The sequence below is a fragment of the Eptatretus burgeri genome, chromosome 2 (assembly GCF_056783735.1).
Source record: "Eptatretus burgeri isolate ZD-2024b chromosome 2, Ebu_testis_v1, whole genome shotgun sequence".
Lineage (NCBI taxonomy): Eukaryota > Metazoa > Chordata > Myxini > Myxiniformes > Myxinidae > Eptatretus > Eptatretus burgeri.
In genome coordinates this window covers 127,374,020-127,393,705 of record NC_140962.1, presented here as the reverse complement: position 1 = coordinate 127,393,705, position 19,686 = coordinate 127,374,020, and the positions used below count along the sequence as shown (strand labels likewise).

The 19,686-nt window shown below is 40.0% G+C and overlaps 1 protein-coding gene across 1 annotated transcript; it reads right to left on the bottom strand.

Moving 5' to 3' along the window:
* Nucleotides 1–10,360: 10,360 nt before the first annotated feature.
* Nucleotides 10,361–12,639, bottom strand: LOC147033048 (beta-1 adrenergic receptor-like). Its single transcript, XM_085871163.1, has 2 exons — nucleotides 12,013–12,639; nucleotides 10,361–10,853 (listed from the first exon to the last, which is right to left on the bottom strand). Exons 1-2 carry the CDS (start codon nucleotides 12,508–12,510, stop codon nucleotides 10,407–10,409), a joined length of 945 nt encoding a protein of 314 aa, XP_085727289.1. The 5' UTR covers nucleotides 12,511–12,639; the 3' UTR covers nucleotides 10,361–10,406.
* Between the last annotated feature and the right edge of the window lie 7,047 nt (nucleotides 12,640–19,686).

The window sequence follows — 19,686 nt, the reverse complement described above, 5'->3', positions numbered from 1 at the left end:
TGTCGTCTTGGAGTGGGGAGGTGATTGATGTCTTAGGGTTGGGAGTTGAGGGAGAGAACTTGGGGTTGTGGGTGGGAGGAGGAGGAGATTGGAACCATACTCTGTGCAGAGCATTGGTGCTGCTTTAGCAGTCTCCTTGGCTATTGGGCACAAGTCTGGGTGGGTCGCCACTCCGACACAGTACACCAGCATGCTGGCACTCATTTTGCCGACCTCGGGAGGATGACAGGTCGAGTTAACCCCACCTGCTATTAATTCAACAGCTGAGCGGGATTTGAACTCAGGACCCTCGGATCCAAAACCCACCACCCTAACCATGAAGCCAACACCAGGCATGTTGTGGGTAGGGGGAGAGCAAATATAGGACTCAGTTGGGAGGGAAGGTTGAGGCTTTGTGGGTGGGTGGGTTGAGGAGTTGTGGAGTGTGTGTTTGTGTGGGGGGGGGGAGTTGTTGAATTGGACTGGTTAGGGGATTGATGCTTTTTGGTGTGGAGGGGAAGGTAGGATTGAGCCATTCAAGTATCCTACATCACAGTAGCAACCCATCCAGGATTGTGCCCAATAGCCCAGGAGACTGCTTCAGCAGCACCATCACGCTGTACAGAGTATGGTCCCAATGAATGTATGGATCTCTCCTCTCTCTGTCTCGTGCAGCCTGTGGCTGCTGGTTGCATCATTGGTTGGGACATGGCTATGCCGCTGATGCAGTGTCCCCTTTACCAGTACACCGGTACTCATTTTGCCGACCTCAGAAGGACGACAGGCTGAGTCAACCTCCTGGTGTATATTAATTCAGTGGCCAACGGGACTTGAACTCAGAACCCTAGGATCACAAGAAAGAAGACAAGAAATTGTGATGAACAGCTGTTTTGAAGATCTGGAGGGAGTAGTAAGATTGAAGAGAGTGTGGGAGTTTGCTCCAGAGTCAGGAAAAATAGAAATGAAAGAGTGAAGGTAGTGGTGATTATTGATATTGGTAGTATTACAAGAAGGGAGTTAACTGGCAGATCTGGAGAGCACCCTGCGGCAATATCGGCAAGGGGGGGGGGAGGCGGGAGGGGACATATTGCAGGCAGAGCAGGGGACGAGACCGGAGAGGCGATGGAAGAAGACAAAGACCACTGACCTCCCTGCGGTGAGAGAGTAAGAGACCCAAAGACTCAGCCTCATCATGGTAGATAGCAATTATCCTAAATGCCTTGGTTTTCACAGTGTGAAGCCGAGAAAGTTGAGAGGCGGGAGCACCAGCCCAGAGAGGAGAGCAGCACTCCATCACACTGTGGACGAAAGCTTTGTATGTGGTCAGGAGCTCAGGTGTGCCAAAAAAGGACTTTGCACAAACGAGGATCCCAGTCGACTGTCTTTGGTGGCTAACTTGGAAATGTGGCTTTCCCAGGAAAGATCATGGCAGATAGTGAGACCGAGAAGCTTGAAAGAAAAGACTTCTTCCAGAGGATTGTTGAGAAAGTAGAAAGGGGGGAGAGGGGGTTCCAGATGGTCCTTTCAGAAAAAAAAAACAGATAGTGAGAGTGTGGGATTTTTCAGGATTGAAAGATATGTTCCAAGTGTTGGACCAGCTTGTGAGTTTATCCAGATCTGCAGAGTGAAGAGGCTGCTGCTTGTATATCTGAGGGATGTCAGATGGCATAGCAGAGGGTGGAGTCATCAGCAAAGTGATAAAGAGGATGTTCTAGAGAGTCAGAGAAATCATTGATGAAAACCAGAAAAAGAACAGGGCCCAGAACACTGCCTTGAGGAACTCCAGCCTGGGCAGGAAGAGGTGATGAGAGAAATCTGTGAAGGGCCATATTTTGGCTGTGACAGTGGAGGAAGTCTGCAAGCCATGAGTAGAGATGGACTTCAATACCAAAATAAGAGAGTTTGCTCAGAAGGTCAAGGAGCCAGACCATATCGAAAGCGTGCCATATATCTTGGATGATGGCTCTGACTTAATGTCTGGCATTGAGGATCTCTATCCATTGTTGGGAGAGCAGAAGCAGCATATCCAGGGTAGAGTGACCTGGTCTGAATCCAAATTGATGATCGGAAATCAAGCCATTGGAGAAGAGGAAGGATTTAATGGCTTCAAGTGAAGATGGATTCCATAACCTTGCTGATGATTGTGAGAAGGCTGATTGGTCTGTAGTTGCAGGGATCTGCTTTTGCACCCTTTTCATGCAGGGCGGTAATGTTTGCTGTTTTCCAAGCAGATGGCATATGACCTTGAGCAAATGAGAGGATGAATAGAAAAGAGAGAGGGTGAGAAAGAGCTGAGGAGCAGGTTTATAGAATGCATGGGCTGATGCTCTCTGGACCGGTTGCAGAATCTGAGTCGAGGTTTGACAGCGAGCTCTCCACCTTGTCTTGAGAAAAGGACACAGAGTCAAGGAACAGCTGAGTGCAACTGGGTAAAGTATGTAGAGAAAGCGATGGGTCTGGGAAACAAAATTCAGAAGCAAACACGGAGTTTAGGTATTCAGCCTTTGCACGTGCAGTTTCAGATGTGCGGCCATTTGAGGTAACGGAAGTGATGTAGGGGGAACATACACCAGAAAAAGACTTAACGAGATGCCAACAGGATTTTCAGGAGGGAGACAGGTTTGAGAGTTCAGACTTGAGATTAGAAAGATGTTGTTTTCTTGCTCTATTGAAGGTAGACACACACTTGTTCTGAGCTTTGTGGAAGGAACTGAAATTGCCTTCAGTTGGATAAGCCTTCCATGAGGCGAAGACACGTTGTTTCAGGACAACTGCCTTGCCACAAGCTTCAGCGTACCATCTGTGGGAGGGGCGCAGACTCTGTGTCCGTTGGACCCGGTACGATGTTTTTTGTGCTACAACTTTGTTTTATTAATGGCTATTTGCATGCCCCTTTATGGATGCTTCGAAAACATGGTAACAAATATTTCAGTGTTTTTTTTTTTGTCATTCGGGTTCATGGTAAAATTTGAATTCATAACGCTACCCATAGTTTCCATTTGAAGGGTCCATTAGACCCGAGTTATATTTAGCAAGGATTAGTACCTAATTTGCATAAAAAATTTCCAGTGAATTTAATTTAACAGAGCACGTGTAGAGTTATACAAAAAAAAAACATTTTATTGTTGTTTTTTTTTTTTACAGCAGCAATCACCTTACAAATGCTGGGTCTAAAAAACCCATGAATGCATTCATGGGAGTGTTTTTTCATCTTGTTCCTCCCCCTAATATCCACTCGATTTGTCCATTGGACCCACCTGAGTTATATATATAGCAATGATTAGTGACTAATTTGCATGAGATGTTTTTCCAGTAAAGGTTTGTAAGATGAAGCTACATCATGAGTCATCTTTGATGTATTCACGTCATTTACAAAGCTATGTGTGCCTTCTCCATCTCGTTTTCTCATGTGCATATTGGTTTTTTGCATACTTGTTGTTTTGTCTTACCATCTTTGAAATCAGATAGGAATTTGCATCATGATGACAAAGGTAAGCATTTTATTTTTTTATCTCTACATTATTTACAGCTAAATACCTAATTTACATCACAAATAAATTCAAAAGAACATGTAAAATACAAAATAATTTTTTTTTTTAATGCCTTACAAATCCCGGTGTAGTAGGCCAGATTAATCCCCCGTCAAACTATACCCAGGTATAGTCTGGTCTAGGCCAAAATATACCTCAGGGTATAAAACAGCCCAGGCTGGTTTATACCCTTGGGTATATTTTGGCCAATATCAGACTATACCCCACTAGTCCAGATTATACCCCTTGTGGCCTTTCTGCAGTCTTCAGCGCTTTAGTCTCCAGAGCTTGACAGATCATGCATTATATCTGGAGAATGTGTCGGAGCACTTCAATGTTGCAACCAGTGTTTAGATATATGTTTTGTTCGATTATTTCTCAATAAACAATGTACAAGATTCAGGTTTAGATAATTTATTTGCCAAAGATGTTCAACATATCCATTCTCAGTAAAAGTAAAAATATGTTTCAATTCATTCTGGCTTTTAAGCCTTTATATAACAATGACTGGGTGTGGTTTCCTTTAGAAATTCCCTGGGCAAGCCTGGGCAAGCCTTGTGAGTCAGGGCTTAACTGGAAATGATGTAAGGGTAGGTGGTCCTTACAAATGTGGGTGGGGCTTAGGAAAAGTGGGCGGAGCTTATAAAAAGCAGATATGGATTGTGGGAAGTGCGCGTGGCTTAGGGAAAGTGGGCGTGGTTTATGAAAAATAATATGAGGCTCAGTAGGTTGTCAAACAAGAGCATTAAGAGAAGTTTATAATTTTATCTCAGCTCAACAAAGATACTTAAACCAAGAACCTACTTCCAAGTTATTCTTTGTGAATATACTCGATGGAAATGAATGTTATGAGAAAATTAAGTTATTCCCAAAAGTAGAACATGGACAAATATTTGATGGTTCGCTCTTTGAGTATAATGAAAATATTAAAGGACTATGATTATGTTGGGGGGAAGAAGTGCTTTAATCAGTAAGTCTCAATTTTTCATTTGCTTATATGGGAGAGAATGGGACTGGTTGGGAGGAAGTGAGTCTCCCATTTTTAGCTTTTGGGGCTTGGGTCAGAAAGTTTTCCCCTTTCACCATTTATTTGAATGGTTGTCCCAGAAGCAACATTTATCATGTACTCACCTTGTTTTGTCATAACTCATCCACAACTTTTTGTGATATCATGATATATTTAGTTTTTAGCCCCATCTCTCAATTTTAGAAAATAGCCTGTGTTGACCTCTTGACCTTACAATTAATTGATAGTTGAATTCATCGACTTGGCATGAAAATGCTCTTCAAATTTCAAGTCAAAACTAAACAACCAAAAAAAAAAAAGACATCGTGCAGAGCAGAAATAATTGGTGGTTCAATTCAATGACTAATTATGCAACTCCTCTTCACATTTCCAGTGAATCGGCTGAAAATTGATAATTTGATCTACATACACCTCAAAAATAATTGATGGTTGAAGTCAGTGTCCTGAAATATGTATACTCTTCAAATTTCAAGTCAATCAGATGAAAATTGAGGATTTTCCAAATACCACCTGAGTTGTTGACCTTGGAACTATGCTGACCTTTTGATCCATGTTTATCTCAAAAATAATTGATGGCTGAAGTCAGTGTCCTGAAATATGTATCCTCTTCAAATTTAAAGTCAATCGGAGGAAAATTGAGGATTTTCGAAATCCCTCCTGAGTTGATAACCTTGGAACTATGCTGACCTTTTGATCCATGTTGATCTCAAAAATAATTGGTTCGTTGAATTCAGTGATCCGAAAGAAATCCTCACAATTTCAATGAATCGGAAGAAAATTGAGGATTTTAGAAATTCCACCTTAGTTGTTGACCTTTGGCCAATGTTGACTTTTTGGTCCATTTTGATGTAAAAAAAAATTGGCTAGTTGAATTCAGTGACCTGAACTATATATCCTCTTCAAATTTCGAGTCAATTGTATGAAAATTGAGGAATTTAGAAATCTCATCAAGTTGTTGATCTTTGACCTTTTGCCCTCAAAAACAATAGACTTCTTCTTTGTGACAAACTTTAACATTTGGTGGTTTCGTGAAGATCGGTTTTAAATTGTGCCCTGCAGGTGACAAACAGACAGACAGAATAACAAAATCGACTGACCAGTATATTTGAAGTCTTCGATTTTGCAATTAACAAACACGAAAACAAACAAACGGAGGCAATCAACATACTTTTCAAAAAAATAATAATAATAATAATAATTGCCAAGTAACAATAAAATCGACTGACCAATACACGTGAAAAATCTTTGATTTTGCAAGTAATAAATTAGTAGAAAAGAAATGTCTGTGTTAGGATTGGTGTAAATCATGTCAACACAGCAAATCTGTGACGTCAATCTCTGGAATGACATGTGAAGAGGCGAGCGCAGCAAGCCGAACCATGCTAGTTATCTTCAAAAGGGGTGTTTTAATTAACTCAAACACCCTATTTTGAGTCATGCACTTCCGTTGGAGTTTGCTTGGTTTGCATGAAAAGTTTCAGGCTGCTAGATTTCATGGTTTTGGTGTATAGAGGAAACACACGAACACACTAACACAAGAACACACACACACACACTGACATTTATTAGTATAGATCTATATGTATAACCAGAGTTGGTGTCAAAGCCACCCAATGTATTTATCGTTTTTAAAAGACTCGTCTAATAATTAATATTTTTAGCCACATCTCGCACAGTGAAAGCTGGCTCGAAGAGATCTCTGTCTTCTTCTTCTTCTTCTTCTTCTTCTTCTTCTTCTTCTTCTTCTTCTTCTTCTTCTTCTTCTTCTTCTTCTTCTTCTTCTTCTTCTTCTTCTTCTTCTTCCAAAACCTTTAGGACTCGGCTCTTTTATATACAGGATCCGGATCTCCTTAAATACTAAACACCTCTACACATCCTCGCATTGAGGGTGCCTTTTGAGAGCGTCTATCATGAACTTTTAAATATATTCGGACATTTGCTTTAAAGTTTCGAAAAGTTCATGTTACTATTTAAAGATTATTCCATTTAATGTGTTGTAATTTCGTAAATACACAATTTTCTCGTCATGAACAGGAGCCTCCATGACGGGTCTCGCTATTGGCTCAATTAAGGCACGTGAGGAAATATCGGAAGTTGTTCTAATTGCCTTTAGGACACGGCTCTTGGACACATTTGTCCTTGTTTATGAAGCATTGCAGTGAAGTCTGATCCAAATAATTTTAAAGCAATAGATGTATTTGTATATTGTAATCACGAAGAAGAGCGCAAGTGAGCAAAATATACGCCCGAACAAGAAGGTATATACAGAATTGTGCTACAACATGGAAAACAGCATCCTGGTTGCCATGGCAACCACTTTAGATGACGAACGTATGTTGCGACACACCGTCTCCACAGTCTGTACCTATGAAACAGATATGAAACGTGAAAGTAGAAAACTTTGGGAGTTGGAGTGCGGACAGGAATGGATGCAAAACAGCATCCTGGTTGCCAAGGCAACCACTTTAGATGACGAACGTATGTCGCAACACACCGACTCCACAGTCTGTACCTATGCTACAAATATGAAACGTGAAAGTTGAAAACTTTGGGAGTTAGAGGATGGACGGACGGACGGAAGGACAGACGGACGGACGGACAGACAGAGAGACAGACAGACAGACAGACAGAAAGACAGACAGACAACGCCCCGACACATATATATATATATATATATATATATATATATATATATATATATATATATATATATATATATATATATATATATATATATATATATCGGGCATATAAAAAAGTGTGGTAGATAAACACATTAGAAAGGAAATAATAGCTTGCACCAAAAACTTTAACATTTTCACGCACACGCTCACGCTCACGCCGGGGGTATCGCTATAGCTCTCTGTTCTTCGAACAGGCAAACGAAAAACGAAAAGCACGGTGAGGTGGTCTGTTGGTGAGGTGGTGAAAGCATGAGTCAGTCCGTGAAGCCATGAAGACTATATGCCTATTAATCATGTCCTGTTTGAACGTTAATTCCCTAAGACCTCTGAGACCCTGGAAGACCCAAAAGACCTTGAAGACCTGAAAGATTCTGAACACCCAAAAGTCACCATGGATGAAAAAGACGCATGCACCCCAAAGACTCAAAAATCCCTGAAGACCCAAAAATCACTGAACACCCAAAAACCCAGATAACCCAAAAGTCCTTGAAACCCCAAAAGACTCCAAAGACCCCAAATTACCAAAAGACCTAAAAGACCCTGAAGACCCAAAAGTCACCAAAGATCCTGAAGACCCTAAAGACCCAGAAGACTCTTCTGACCCCTTAGACCTTAACACCATTTTGATCCCTTACACCGTTCAGAGAGATGAGACAGCTTCGATTCGACCGCTGAGACCACTTGGACGTTCTTAATATCACATGAAATTTCAAATAAATATATCACCAATATTGCAATTATATTTGTAGAAAATAAATCTTTGTACTCTGACTGGTGTAAATCGTGCCAACACAGCAAATCTGTGACATAAATCTCTGCAAAGATGTGTGGAGAGGCGAGCGTAGTGAGCCGATCCACACGGGTAGGTATGTATATAAAAATGAAAAGCAAGGTGAGGCGGTGGAGCCGTCCATGAAGAGCAAAAGACCACAAGGACCCAGAAGACCCAAAAGACCCTGAGATAAAATCCCGTAGATCTAAAAGACTCTGAAGACCCAAAAAACCCTAAACACCCAAAAAATTCGAAAGAACAATTCCACACTAGTATATATAAAAACGAAAAGCGCAGTGAAGTGGTGAAACCGTGAGTCAGTATGGGAAGCCGTGAAGACTACATGACTATTAATCACGTCCTGCATCAACATTAATTCCTAATGATCCCGAACACCAAAAAGGCCTGAAGTCATCTCACCCAAACATGTTCTGTGGGGGTCTTGGGGGTCTTTGGGAGCTTGGGGGTCTATTTCCCTTTGGTCCATTCGGGATATTGTTTTTTTGCTTTTTATGGCGTGAACAACTTTTGCTACATTAGGGGTGATGAAGGTTGTGCTCAAGTTTCATCAAAATTGTGTTTGTGGTTTCTGAGAAATTGCAAGTATTTGTGGATGGATGGCCTGAGTAACTGACCAATGGACAATGCACCATCCCAGAAGCAACCCAGAACTATATTCCAGGTGAGCTGAAAATCAGGGTCTAAGAGAGTTTACAGAAGGTTTGCCCCCCAAAATAGGTATTTGCTTTCTTCTCAGAAGCTTCACAGACAATTTCGATGAAACAATTTCATCACAGCCTTCAATACCCATGATGTACTAAACTTTGTTCATGACATTTAAAAAATACATCGGGGTCAAATGGTGTCTACGGGGAAGGAGTTGGGCTCAAAATATATATTTGCTTTCCTCTCTGAAACCAAAAACACAATTGCGATGAAACTTGACCCCAAACTTCATCACTCATGATGTACCAAAGTGTTTTCACACGATTAAAAAAATAAGGTCGATGGGGGGCGGGTTGGCATCCCCACCCCCCACCTCCCGTGCCCCCCAAGATAGGCATTTGCTTTCTATTCATAAACTACATACACAATTTCGATGAAACTTGTTTACAACCTTCATCACATGTGATGTACCAAAGTTTGTTCACGACGTTTTAGAAACTGTGCTCAAAGGGGATGTATGGGGGGGAGGGGGTCCGCAAATATGTATTTGGTTTCTTCTATGAAACTACACACACAACTTTGATGAGACTTGACCACAAACTTCATCACCTGTGATGTATCAAATTTTGTTCACTCCATTGTATAAAAAAAACACATCGGTCTTTACTTTCTTCTCCGTTACATATTTTGTGGGTTATCCAAGCTGACCAGTGCTTCCCTTTTTTTCTTATTCAGCTGCTATCTGGTAAGCACCCAGGGATATTGTCCCTATTTCGTTTTTTCGAATGAGGCTGACTTGATTGTGCCTGGATGTGTTTTTTCAATCGAGGAGTCACAGTTGAAACCTGAGCACATTCAACTTTCTTCTGCTGACTTCATCTTTGCTTTTTCCTTGTTTAGGTTCCTTCTGATGCCTATTTCATTTGGTCTTCCATTTAATTTCAATTTAATATTTTTAATTATAAATTTGCCGCCAGAAAATTTGTTTAGCACCAAGTCCTTCTCAATACTGTGCGGCGTAAGTATTCTATGCCTACCATCTACTTTAATATTTTAATGAGGAATAAGTGAATATGATATCCATCCAGTTTCCCCACTAATATCTTTATTGGAATTTCAGTAAGCCTGGAGGTTGTTGAACAATTAAGGTGGTTGGCTTAAGAACTGAGGGTCTTGAGTTTGAGCCCCTGTCATGCCATTGCAAAAACACAAGGTGGGTTGAATTAGTCTGTCATCCTTCTGAGGTTGGCAAAATGAGTACCAGCTTACTGTTAACGGGTTCACTGCATCAAAGGAGAATCAAACTTCCAGAAAATGTCAACAGCAGCCACAGGATGCATACTAAATAATTACATTTTGGTGATTGTATACGTTTTCTGAACTGATCACACATCACACATTCAAATTCCATGTTCACATTATGACAACAGAAATGTGTTAACCCTCATCTACTGTAGGTGAGGCATTCAAAATGTTCTAAGTTCAGAGTGTTTTGGGCTAAGAGGGGCTGATGAAAATTTTTTACAATATAACGTCATTGACTGATTGTTAAGTTTACATAATTATATATGGAACAACATATATACGTTCTTAATAATTATTAATACATTTACATTTAAAAGTAAATTAACAAATGTTGGCATTTATGACTTTTGAACATGGTTCTTCGAACATTTTGAACACCCCTTGTATCACATGTACACTCTCCTCTTACATGCTTTGATCACTGTAGGAAATTAAAAGATGATTCAGTTACCCAGTTTATTTATCACAATAACTCGGCATTCTTTTGCTGAATGTATGTTTTTCCACAGCAAACTACGCTTGATTCGAGTCATCATGTTATGATTCCCAACTCGTTCTTTTCTTCCATCTAAACGCAGCAAGCGCTTGTAAGCTGCCATGAGTTCAGGGCTTCGTGAATAGAGAACCGGGTTACATGTTGAGTTGAAGTATCCCAGCAATAGAAATATGAAGGTTAGAACATCACTTGTGCATGTGGGACAGAATATTTGAAGTGGGTAAATGATGTGAAATGGGAACCAACAGAACAGGAATATTCCCGTAACAACGCTTAAGGTTTTCAAAGCTCGATGCTCACTCAACGTGTTCACTCCTTTGTTCCGATTTTCTTTGCAACATTTGTTTCTTCCATGGAATTGCATGTTCAATACACGCTGTTTCATTTTCCCAAACTGTAACAAAAATAATTGGCAATCTCAGTTGCAAAACATTTCATATTGATCATTTCATGGCATTTTGTAAAATCTGGTTTACAAATGAACGGCAGGATTCCTTTGAGGAACACACTTTTGCCTCCGAGCTGCTTTCCTCGATTCGAATCTCAGCCCAGCTCTACTGTAAACTGTTATCCTCATGTTTCACAAGCAGGGTAACACATCAACGTGTGTGCTGTCCTTTGGATGGAAGTTAAACCGGGTATCTTGTCTGCCCGCATTACTTGGTGGATGTTGACGATCCCACAGCGTCGTTCATGAAGAGGAGGTGAGCTATTGCTCGCACCCTGAAAAAATTTCTTGAATGCCTAAAATAAGAGTGGTGATCTGTCCAGGATTGTAACCCCGCCAAGAATCTGCTCTGCCAGTGCAAATGCTCCGTACAGATGATGGTACATTAATTGGCTTAAAAACGGGTGAAAACGATTGGAGTGAATAATCTATTGAAGTCCCTTTTGGGAATACGTAGTCCAGGCTCATCGAATAGTCCACTGAAAGGAGCTCAAGTACAAGTGCACTAAAAGGATCAGGACACAACAGGATAAAAGGAACAGTTGGGAGAGGGGGGGAAGACAAACACCAACAGATTTTAATTCCAAGATAGAAACAGACTTGGATGTGCAATGGGTGTGGGGAGGAATGATTGGTAGGAAAGGATAGAACTGAACCAAGGGTTGAACCGCAAACCTCCGAGAATCAGAGCAGATGTTCAAACTGTTATTCCATCGTGAGTCTGGTTATTGGTTCTTATTTTGTCTTATCTGCGACCTCTTGTTCTTCTTCTTCTTCTTCTTCTTCTTCTTCTTCTTCTTCTTCTTCTTCTTCTTCTTCTTCTTCTTCTTCTTCTTCTTCTTCTTCTTCTTCTTTTCTTAATTGCGTCTTGTTCAACAAATTCTCATAACCTCTGACTATCGTTGTTGTCATTGATAGATAAATGGATTATTTTTGAGTAAGCCGCAAAAAACAATGAAAACTTTATAAAAGCAAATGATTCATGCAAATTACACAACTCGATGAACTTCATAAAAAAAAAAACAAGAGGAAAAGCCACAACAATATTGTCTCCATAATAATCGGGCAACAATATATTCTCTTGTTACAATACGAAGGATCTCACCTGGTTGTTGGCTTCTTTTAGCACCCTCCAGTAAACGAGAATCATGATGCTCGATGGAATATAAAAAGGAATCATCATTACAATAAGCGTGTACTCTTTGGAGAAAAATGAGCTGCAACATTCTGGGTCCTCGTTGCACAACTGATGTTCAGGCTCTTTTGATTGATTCCATCCAAGGAATATAGGAAGGAAAGAAATCGAAATCGACAGACTCCAAAGTAAAACCACAACACCACAAGCACGGGTCCGAGTCACCACGGTTCGGTATCGTAGAGGCCTCGTGACAGCAATGTTACGATCAATGGCGATCGCGCAGAGAGTGGTGATACTCACTGTGACACACGCAATATCAACTGCAGATAAGAAGTTGCACACGTCTTGCCCAAAGATTGATGGTCCATGTAGAACTTGCATTGTTGTTAGAGGAATCACCACGACGCCAATTAATAAATCGGCCACAGAGAGCGAACAGATGTAGAAGTGTGTAACGCCATGCATGAGATGATGAGAGTGGATTACAGCGGCGAGAACCAAACTATTCCCCAAGATAGTAAATGCACTCAATGATGCAAAAAACAAGATCAAGCTGGTGTAGTACGGTTCAGGTAACCTGAATTCATCAGTCGTTGTAATATTCATTGTAATAGAAATTGGATTAATTGGAAAGAAATCGATAAGTTTGTCAATAGTGAATGCAGTTAATGGAGAAGATTCATCCAAATATAATTAATTTATCGAAATTATAGGTAATAAAAAACCAGAGAACGAAAAATGAAACTGAACACGAATCCACCATGAAAACTGTTGATTACAAGTAGAATCATTTTTACAGAATCCACAAAGTCCAGACCAATACCTCCCTTTATATATCGAAGATGGAATGTAATCCCATGTTACGGAGTTTCATTTTTGTTCCATTCTTCAGTCCTGAGGGAAAGTGATTAACGAATTAATATTTCATGACGAGCAATCACTTGCTCGAAACGGCTTCAAATCCTCAGGGGTATAAATTATTAATTTCCCCATCACTGTTCTTCTGACCTCTCATCAATAAATCAAATGCATTCATGGTTACAATGAGTAAATGTGATAATGGAATAAATGTTTGAACCCAACACCCGACCTAACATTCATTTTGTTAACCCTCCCTTTACTTCAAAACGACGAATCCAAATTTATTAAAAATGTGTAAAAATATATTGTTTAAACACGACGGTGTCGGTGGTGATGAAGTCAAAAACAAACCCAATGTCGGGTGGTTTTAGTCTCCATCAATACGAGAAGAGCCAAAACAACTTCATCTCAATATACAATCTTCAATACACATCGTGACATAGTCCACCATGAATAAGCAGTTCAAACAGGCTCCCTTCAATTTCAACCAAAATTTCCACGAGCAGCAGGTTTCTTCTGTCAATCCTTGCAATTCCCAATGATATCATTTGCCGAGTCAGAACAGGTACTTTTTACTGCCTGAAATGATTCTTGTTATGATTTGAGTTGGCTGAATCATTGAGGTCAGAGATTGTTCTCATGGTGTAGGTTGGAAATTTGTTGGGAATACCAGGAATTCTTAAAAATCTGCTTTCACTTTGTCAACTTGTTTTTCTCCTCCTGCAAAAATGGCTCTGAATGGTGTTTGTTTTTTTACACCAAATTTCCAGCCATCTCACCAATAATCTCGGATGGTGTACTTCTCCCTCCACTGGATGTTGGTTAAATACTTGCCTGGCTATTACTTAAAGTGACAAAGAAGATGCCATGTTGTTGCTGTTCACAGGTTTGACATGTTCGCATCTTTCTCCGTGTGAAATACAATCCATTAAGAGTGAATTGAAGAAAATTCTTTGAAAAATTGTTGAATCATGAAGGAGCTGGTTTCAGGATCTGAGGGAGAATGGTAGGCATGCTGGAGGAGAGGTGGGAAAAAAGGTTACAGACCTGTTTATGATCGAGAGTAAACGGCCTTGTTTCTTGGCCTCTGATTTAAGAGTCCATAATGTTTACAACTGAAGATTCTGAAAAATTTATGAGAAACACATGGGCATTATCACTTTAGGGAGAGCATTTCTCCATAGAGCAATAGGAAAACGTCTTGTTGGATGGAAGTCGTGACTAACTTTCAAAGAGTGAAGCAATTATCGGCAGATCGGGGCTGGTTTTGGAGGACAGTCTTGTTCATTCCAGCCGAGGAGAGTTTGTGGCCGATTGTGAGGCCGAGAGGTTCACGAAACAAATCTTGCATTAACTAACTGTGGAATTCAACAAGAGGATCATTTTCAAAACATTAAGTGGTAACCTGCTTGAGACTAAGATTTTCCTGGTTTGAAAGAATTGTATTTTTGAGGCAACCATCGAATGAACTCCAAATCAGAGAGGATAGCTGTCACTGATGTTTTCCTCTCATTGGGATGGCGGGCTATACAAAACAACATGCACTTCCTTACTTTCTCAGCATGGAAAGCTAACGTTACTGATAGTAACTTTGGTTCATAAAGTAAGCCTCATAACAAGTGTGTGTCCATTTTTAGCCAAGCAAGAAAACATCGCTTTGTTAATGGTCCTGCCTTATCAGTAGGATGTGAATGTTGGTTCGAGTGCAACTACTCATCCGACACTCACTGAAGCTTGTTTTCACTCACACACGTTCGCTCCCTACCAAGCCCTTTATAAAAAAACCAGCATTCGCATAGGAATTGGTGGGGATTGGTTGTTAAGGGGAAGGGGGGTGAAAACACAATTGTTGTCTTTGACTGACTGGATAACACCAGAGACCTCAAATGCCAACTGGTTGCGACTCACAGTCCAAAGAGGAATCTCAAGTTCCTTGATTTTTTTTTTAACCATCCCACTCCAGAGGGAGGAATCAAAGTGTCAGTGATTGTCATCAATATCACTATAGATGCATACTTGTGGAATAAAGGTTTTTCAACCATGCACACCATATCACTGAAGGATAGTGAAAAAATTATATTGCTTTTTTTTCTTTAGAATCCTCGCAAAATTGGAATTTGATCAAACCATCCATCCCCCCCCCCACCCTCCAACACCACCACCACCACCACCAACACCCCAAATGTCAACCCAAAAATAATGTTTCCTCTGAATCGACAGCATTGGTGAACAAATAGGATTGGTGAAAAAAAACAGCTTTACCCATAAACATAATTCCAGAGAATGCAGGAATCAGGCTCCAAATAACATCGGGCTGAAATAATTGTTTGCTTGCGACAAATCAACTTACACTCCTTGGACAATGGGAAGCATGCTGTTACTTCCTCCCACGCTAAAAAAAAGAAAACTGGAGGAACGAAACAGAAATTCTGAATCTTGTAAAATATCTTCAATACCATCAAAACTGTCCATTATTTTGAGAGAAATTTGCTTTCTTTGGGGGGGTTTTTTGGCTTCCTTCGCAAGGTGAAGCAATCAGAACATGGGCGATGACACATTACATCACATGACTATAATGCTGCATGCTGATTGGTTAAATGGCTATATCGGGTTTTGCTCACAAGAGGGCAAAACGTGTATCTGTTTCAGAAATGAAGCGTTGAATAGCAGGACATAATGTATGGGTTATATCAAGTTTTGAAAAACAACGATTTGGAAATGGCAAAGATGGCACGCGATCTGCATCAAGGCATGCTAAGTTTAGTTTTGGAAGGAATGGTGTTTATTGGTTTTTGCGCATGAACTCTTCGTCATAATATTAAGGGCATAAGCCTGGAACTTCTAACACACTTTTCTCTGAACATATTCTGTTCATACTTCCGACATTTTCACATTATGTGGTCCATGTATTTACGCAGGTGATAGCAGATTCAATAAATCGAATATCATAATGATAATCATCATATTAATATAATCATAATCATAATATAATGGGAGTAAGGCTGGAACCTCTAACACACTTTTCTTAGAACATATTCTGTTCATACTTCCCAAATCTTCACATTATGTGTTCCATGTATTTACGCAGGTGATAGCAGATTCAATTAATCGAATATCATAATGATAATCATAATATGAATAAAATCATAATCATAATATAATGGGAGTAAGGCTGGAACCTCCAACACAATTTTCTTTGAACATATTCTGTTCATACTTCCGAAATCTTCACATTGTGTTCCATGTATTTACGCAGCTGATAGCGGATTCAAAAAATCGAATATTGAGAGAATTTTCAAAGAGGGAATCGATGACGTCACAATCAGCAGCATTTGGCAGCAAACCGACAGCCGGGTCCCAGGCGACGTGCTTCACTTAACTAAGTCCATGAGTTCAGGACGTTTGTTCAACTCAGCATTTACGACTTTTATCCTGCCATGTTGTTAATCTGCTGATGGAGGTCATATAGAAACGATGAATATGTCAAATTGTTCGTGTTACTTATCCGGCACTTTGTGTCAATGCCAACAATCTAAAGCGACCAGTCTCAAACGCTACCATGGGCACCCAGACACTCCACCAATATGAACTGAGCAGTTGAATGTGGCGCAAAACATCCAAAGAAACTACCTACCGTTACTGAGTATTGGGATCCATCCTGTCCCCCTCACTCATTGTAGATGAGTATCTCGTAGTATGTTTTATGCACATATCTTTGGTCTTGGTCTGAATGCTGCTTTCTGTTCCTTTTGTACTTTGACATTTTTCCTGTTCCAATCTATGTTGCTTTGTTTACATATGTATAATCTGTACTTTTATAATGCAAAAATTTCAATCTCAGTCTGTGTCTCTCTTTCTCTCTCTCTCTGCTCCATATAGCTGTTGCCTTTGCTTGTCATGTATGCACAAATCCGAGACGTTGGTGCTCAGTGCTTTTGGCGGTACTTCTTATGTCCAGGGACGTCGAGAGGAGGTCGCTGCCTCGTGGCCCGGGATCCGTTGATGGGCCCGAGCTTCTCCTGAAATTTTTTGAAACAGTCGATTGAAACTCCTCATCGGCTCATCCTCATTTCCTCATGGTTACATTTAAACCTAGATGCTGATTTTGCTCTCCTTGCCAGCTTTCTTGCCAGAAACAAAACGTTTACCGCTGCTAATGGTACTGTTTCAAACTTTACAGAGAATGGTTATTAACCAGAAATGTGTATTACAACGAAATGGGTATATATCCTCTTTGTCCAAAAAAAAATTAAGCATCTTCTCACGTGTTTTTTTTGCAATCTTATGGAGAAATAATTTCAATGGTCAAGGGTGCGAATTGACTTGATCGGTCCAAACAACCCACTATCTCCTTTATTTTCGATCATACGGCTAAATAAAAGTGACCATTTGTTTTTCTCGATAAATTATTCAGGTAAATGACACGGATAAATAATTTGGGCCTTGTGTGCATTTTATTAGATGTTGTTTTAGGCCAGTTTTCTGGAGCATTCCACGACGCTTTGGACAATTTGACTGCACTGTACTCTATGTTCCGTACTCTGCAACATGCACCAGGTGGACCAGTATCGGGTTCGTAAATTACAGTGTATTTGTTTTTAATTCATGGTTTCGTTGATTTTCTGTAAATTTATGCACAAGTTGTTGATTTAGGAAGCTATTATTTTGGACTAAACGTCATTTAAATTCTTCATCTCAGGGGCTCAAAGACCCCCTTTTCCCGAGGGCCCAGAATACCTCAGTTCGCTCTTAGGTCTGGAGGTTGTGATTATTGCCATTAGTGACATTTTATTTTTTTGTTTTTCAGTTTGTAAATTGTGACAATGGATTACCAACATATATCAGGGGCGCAGAAAAGAAAAGAAAGGGCCGCAAGGAAAAAGAAAGTGACTGAAAGACAGAAACCCCTTGAAAGTCTGGGCTTCTCAACGAAAGTGAATGTGACTAAGGCTGACATCAGTGATGACGTGGTTGAGTATACAGCAGCAAATCAAATTGCTGATGTCGAGACTGAAAGTCATATCTGCATTCCTGTCATTGAACATGCAGAAGCAGGAAGTATTGTCTCAGTACAGCCTGAAAAACAGAAGGGTGTTGCAGAAACTAAACTGTTTGATTTTGACATCGGCTTCTTCCAAATGAAAAGCCCTGCACCTGCTCAAGCCTCGGAGGCAGTTCGTCGAGGTCCTGAAAGTTATCCTTCACAGTTTCCTGATGATGTGGTTTGGGCATTCATTTCCCATTCGCCTCTTTCACACAAACTTGACAAACGGTTAAAATGTACCCCATGATTGGCTTGTTTGGAGCAAAAGTAAGCAAGCATCGTTTTGCTTTCCTTGCTATCTTTTCAGTAAGCTCCCGATTGCAAGTGGCTCAGCTCTTGCTTCAACTTCAGGCTACTCCTTTAGACAGAAATGGAAAAGGTTGCATGAAAAGATTCCTGAACACCAAAACAGTAGTAGCCACAAAATGTGCTACATTGAATGGCGTAACTTGGAGAAACACCTCAAGTATGACTCAATCGAGAACCAGCTACCCTTGCAGAGCATTCAGTCAGGCAGCACATTGGAAACAAATACTGCGCAGAATTATAGATGTGACGTTGTTCCTAGGGGAAAGAGGCTTGGTGTTTATAGGGAAAAGTCATCTCATTGGTGGTCTAAGAAATGGTAATTTTCTGGGAATTTTCGAGTTGATCAGCCACTATGATTCAATTCTTGAAGAACATCTCAACAAAGTGAAGGAATCTCAAATCGCACACCACCGAATGCAAGTTCATTACCTGTCCCCTGAAAGTCAAAATTACTTCATATGGTGTTGGGCTAAGAATGCAACTGTTCAGCCGAGTGGAGGTATGCGCTCTACTGAGTGCCATTCTACATCGTTCTGTTTTGCCAAGTGTCGCAAAATCACTTTGAGTGATTTTTTTATGACGTGACAATTTGTTCGTTTTTTGACAAGTATGTTGATCGCCTCCATTTGTTAGTTGGCAAAAAAAAAAAAAAATTGACAACTATGTTGATTGTTGTGGAAGTACAAAATAATTAATTCCATCTTGTGAAATATGAGCATGGACATTTTGGTAATAGAAAGCTCTATTGATCACATGAGTATTGCAGACCACTGGTGTTTCTGTATAAATCACATCGAAACAAATATTTTTCATATTAAGATGTGTTTCTTTGTCCACAAATGATGTACTCATTTCTCTTTATTTTTTCTTTTAAACAATGTGGAAGCATAAAATCTGTTGTAAAGTATGGGTCACTTTATCACCATATATTGAATGGTTCGCCAGGAAACAGCATCTGCAAAGGCAATGAGATAGATTTGAGATCGACTTCAATTGTATGAGGGGTAATTATGCTTATCAGGTCTCTCACAATGACAAGGTCAGAGCTCAATAAATTTTCAGAGTTGACAATGACAGGCCACGACTAAATGTTCATTATACTATGGTCTTGTTAATAAATATATCTTTCCATATTCAACCTTAGGATCATTGATTAATCTAATAATAACGAATATATGTTCTCCATACTGGCCCAAGTGCATCTGGGCCTGGTAAGAGTTCTTGTTAGTCCATGTTTCGTTAAAGGAAATACATACCCATCTGTTATGTTTGTTACTATAAATATACTTGATAAATCATTGCATACTGAAGGTTGTTTTATAAATAAATAGATATAATATGTTAGTTAATTCTGGAACAATATAATCTTGTATTTTCCACTTGGTTGGCAAATTGGGGAGAACTACTTTGGCCAGAGAGTCTGGTTC

Bases quoted from the DNA above. Each gene is read 5' to 3' on its own strand.
- LOC147033048 (XM_085871163.1), bottom strand. From the start codon at position 12,510: ATGCATGGCGTTACACACTTCTACATCTGTTCGCTCTCTGTGGCCGAT. The intron at 10,854-12,012 runs GTGAGATCCTTC...TTTTTGTTACAG, and splicing joins TAAAAGAAGCCAACAACCAG to TTTGGGAAAATGAAACAGCG.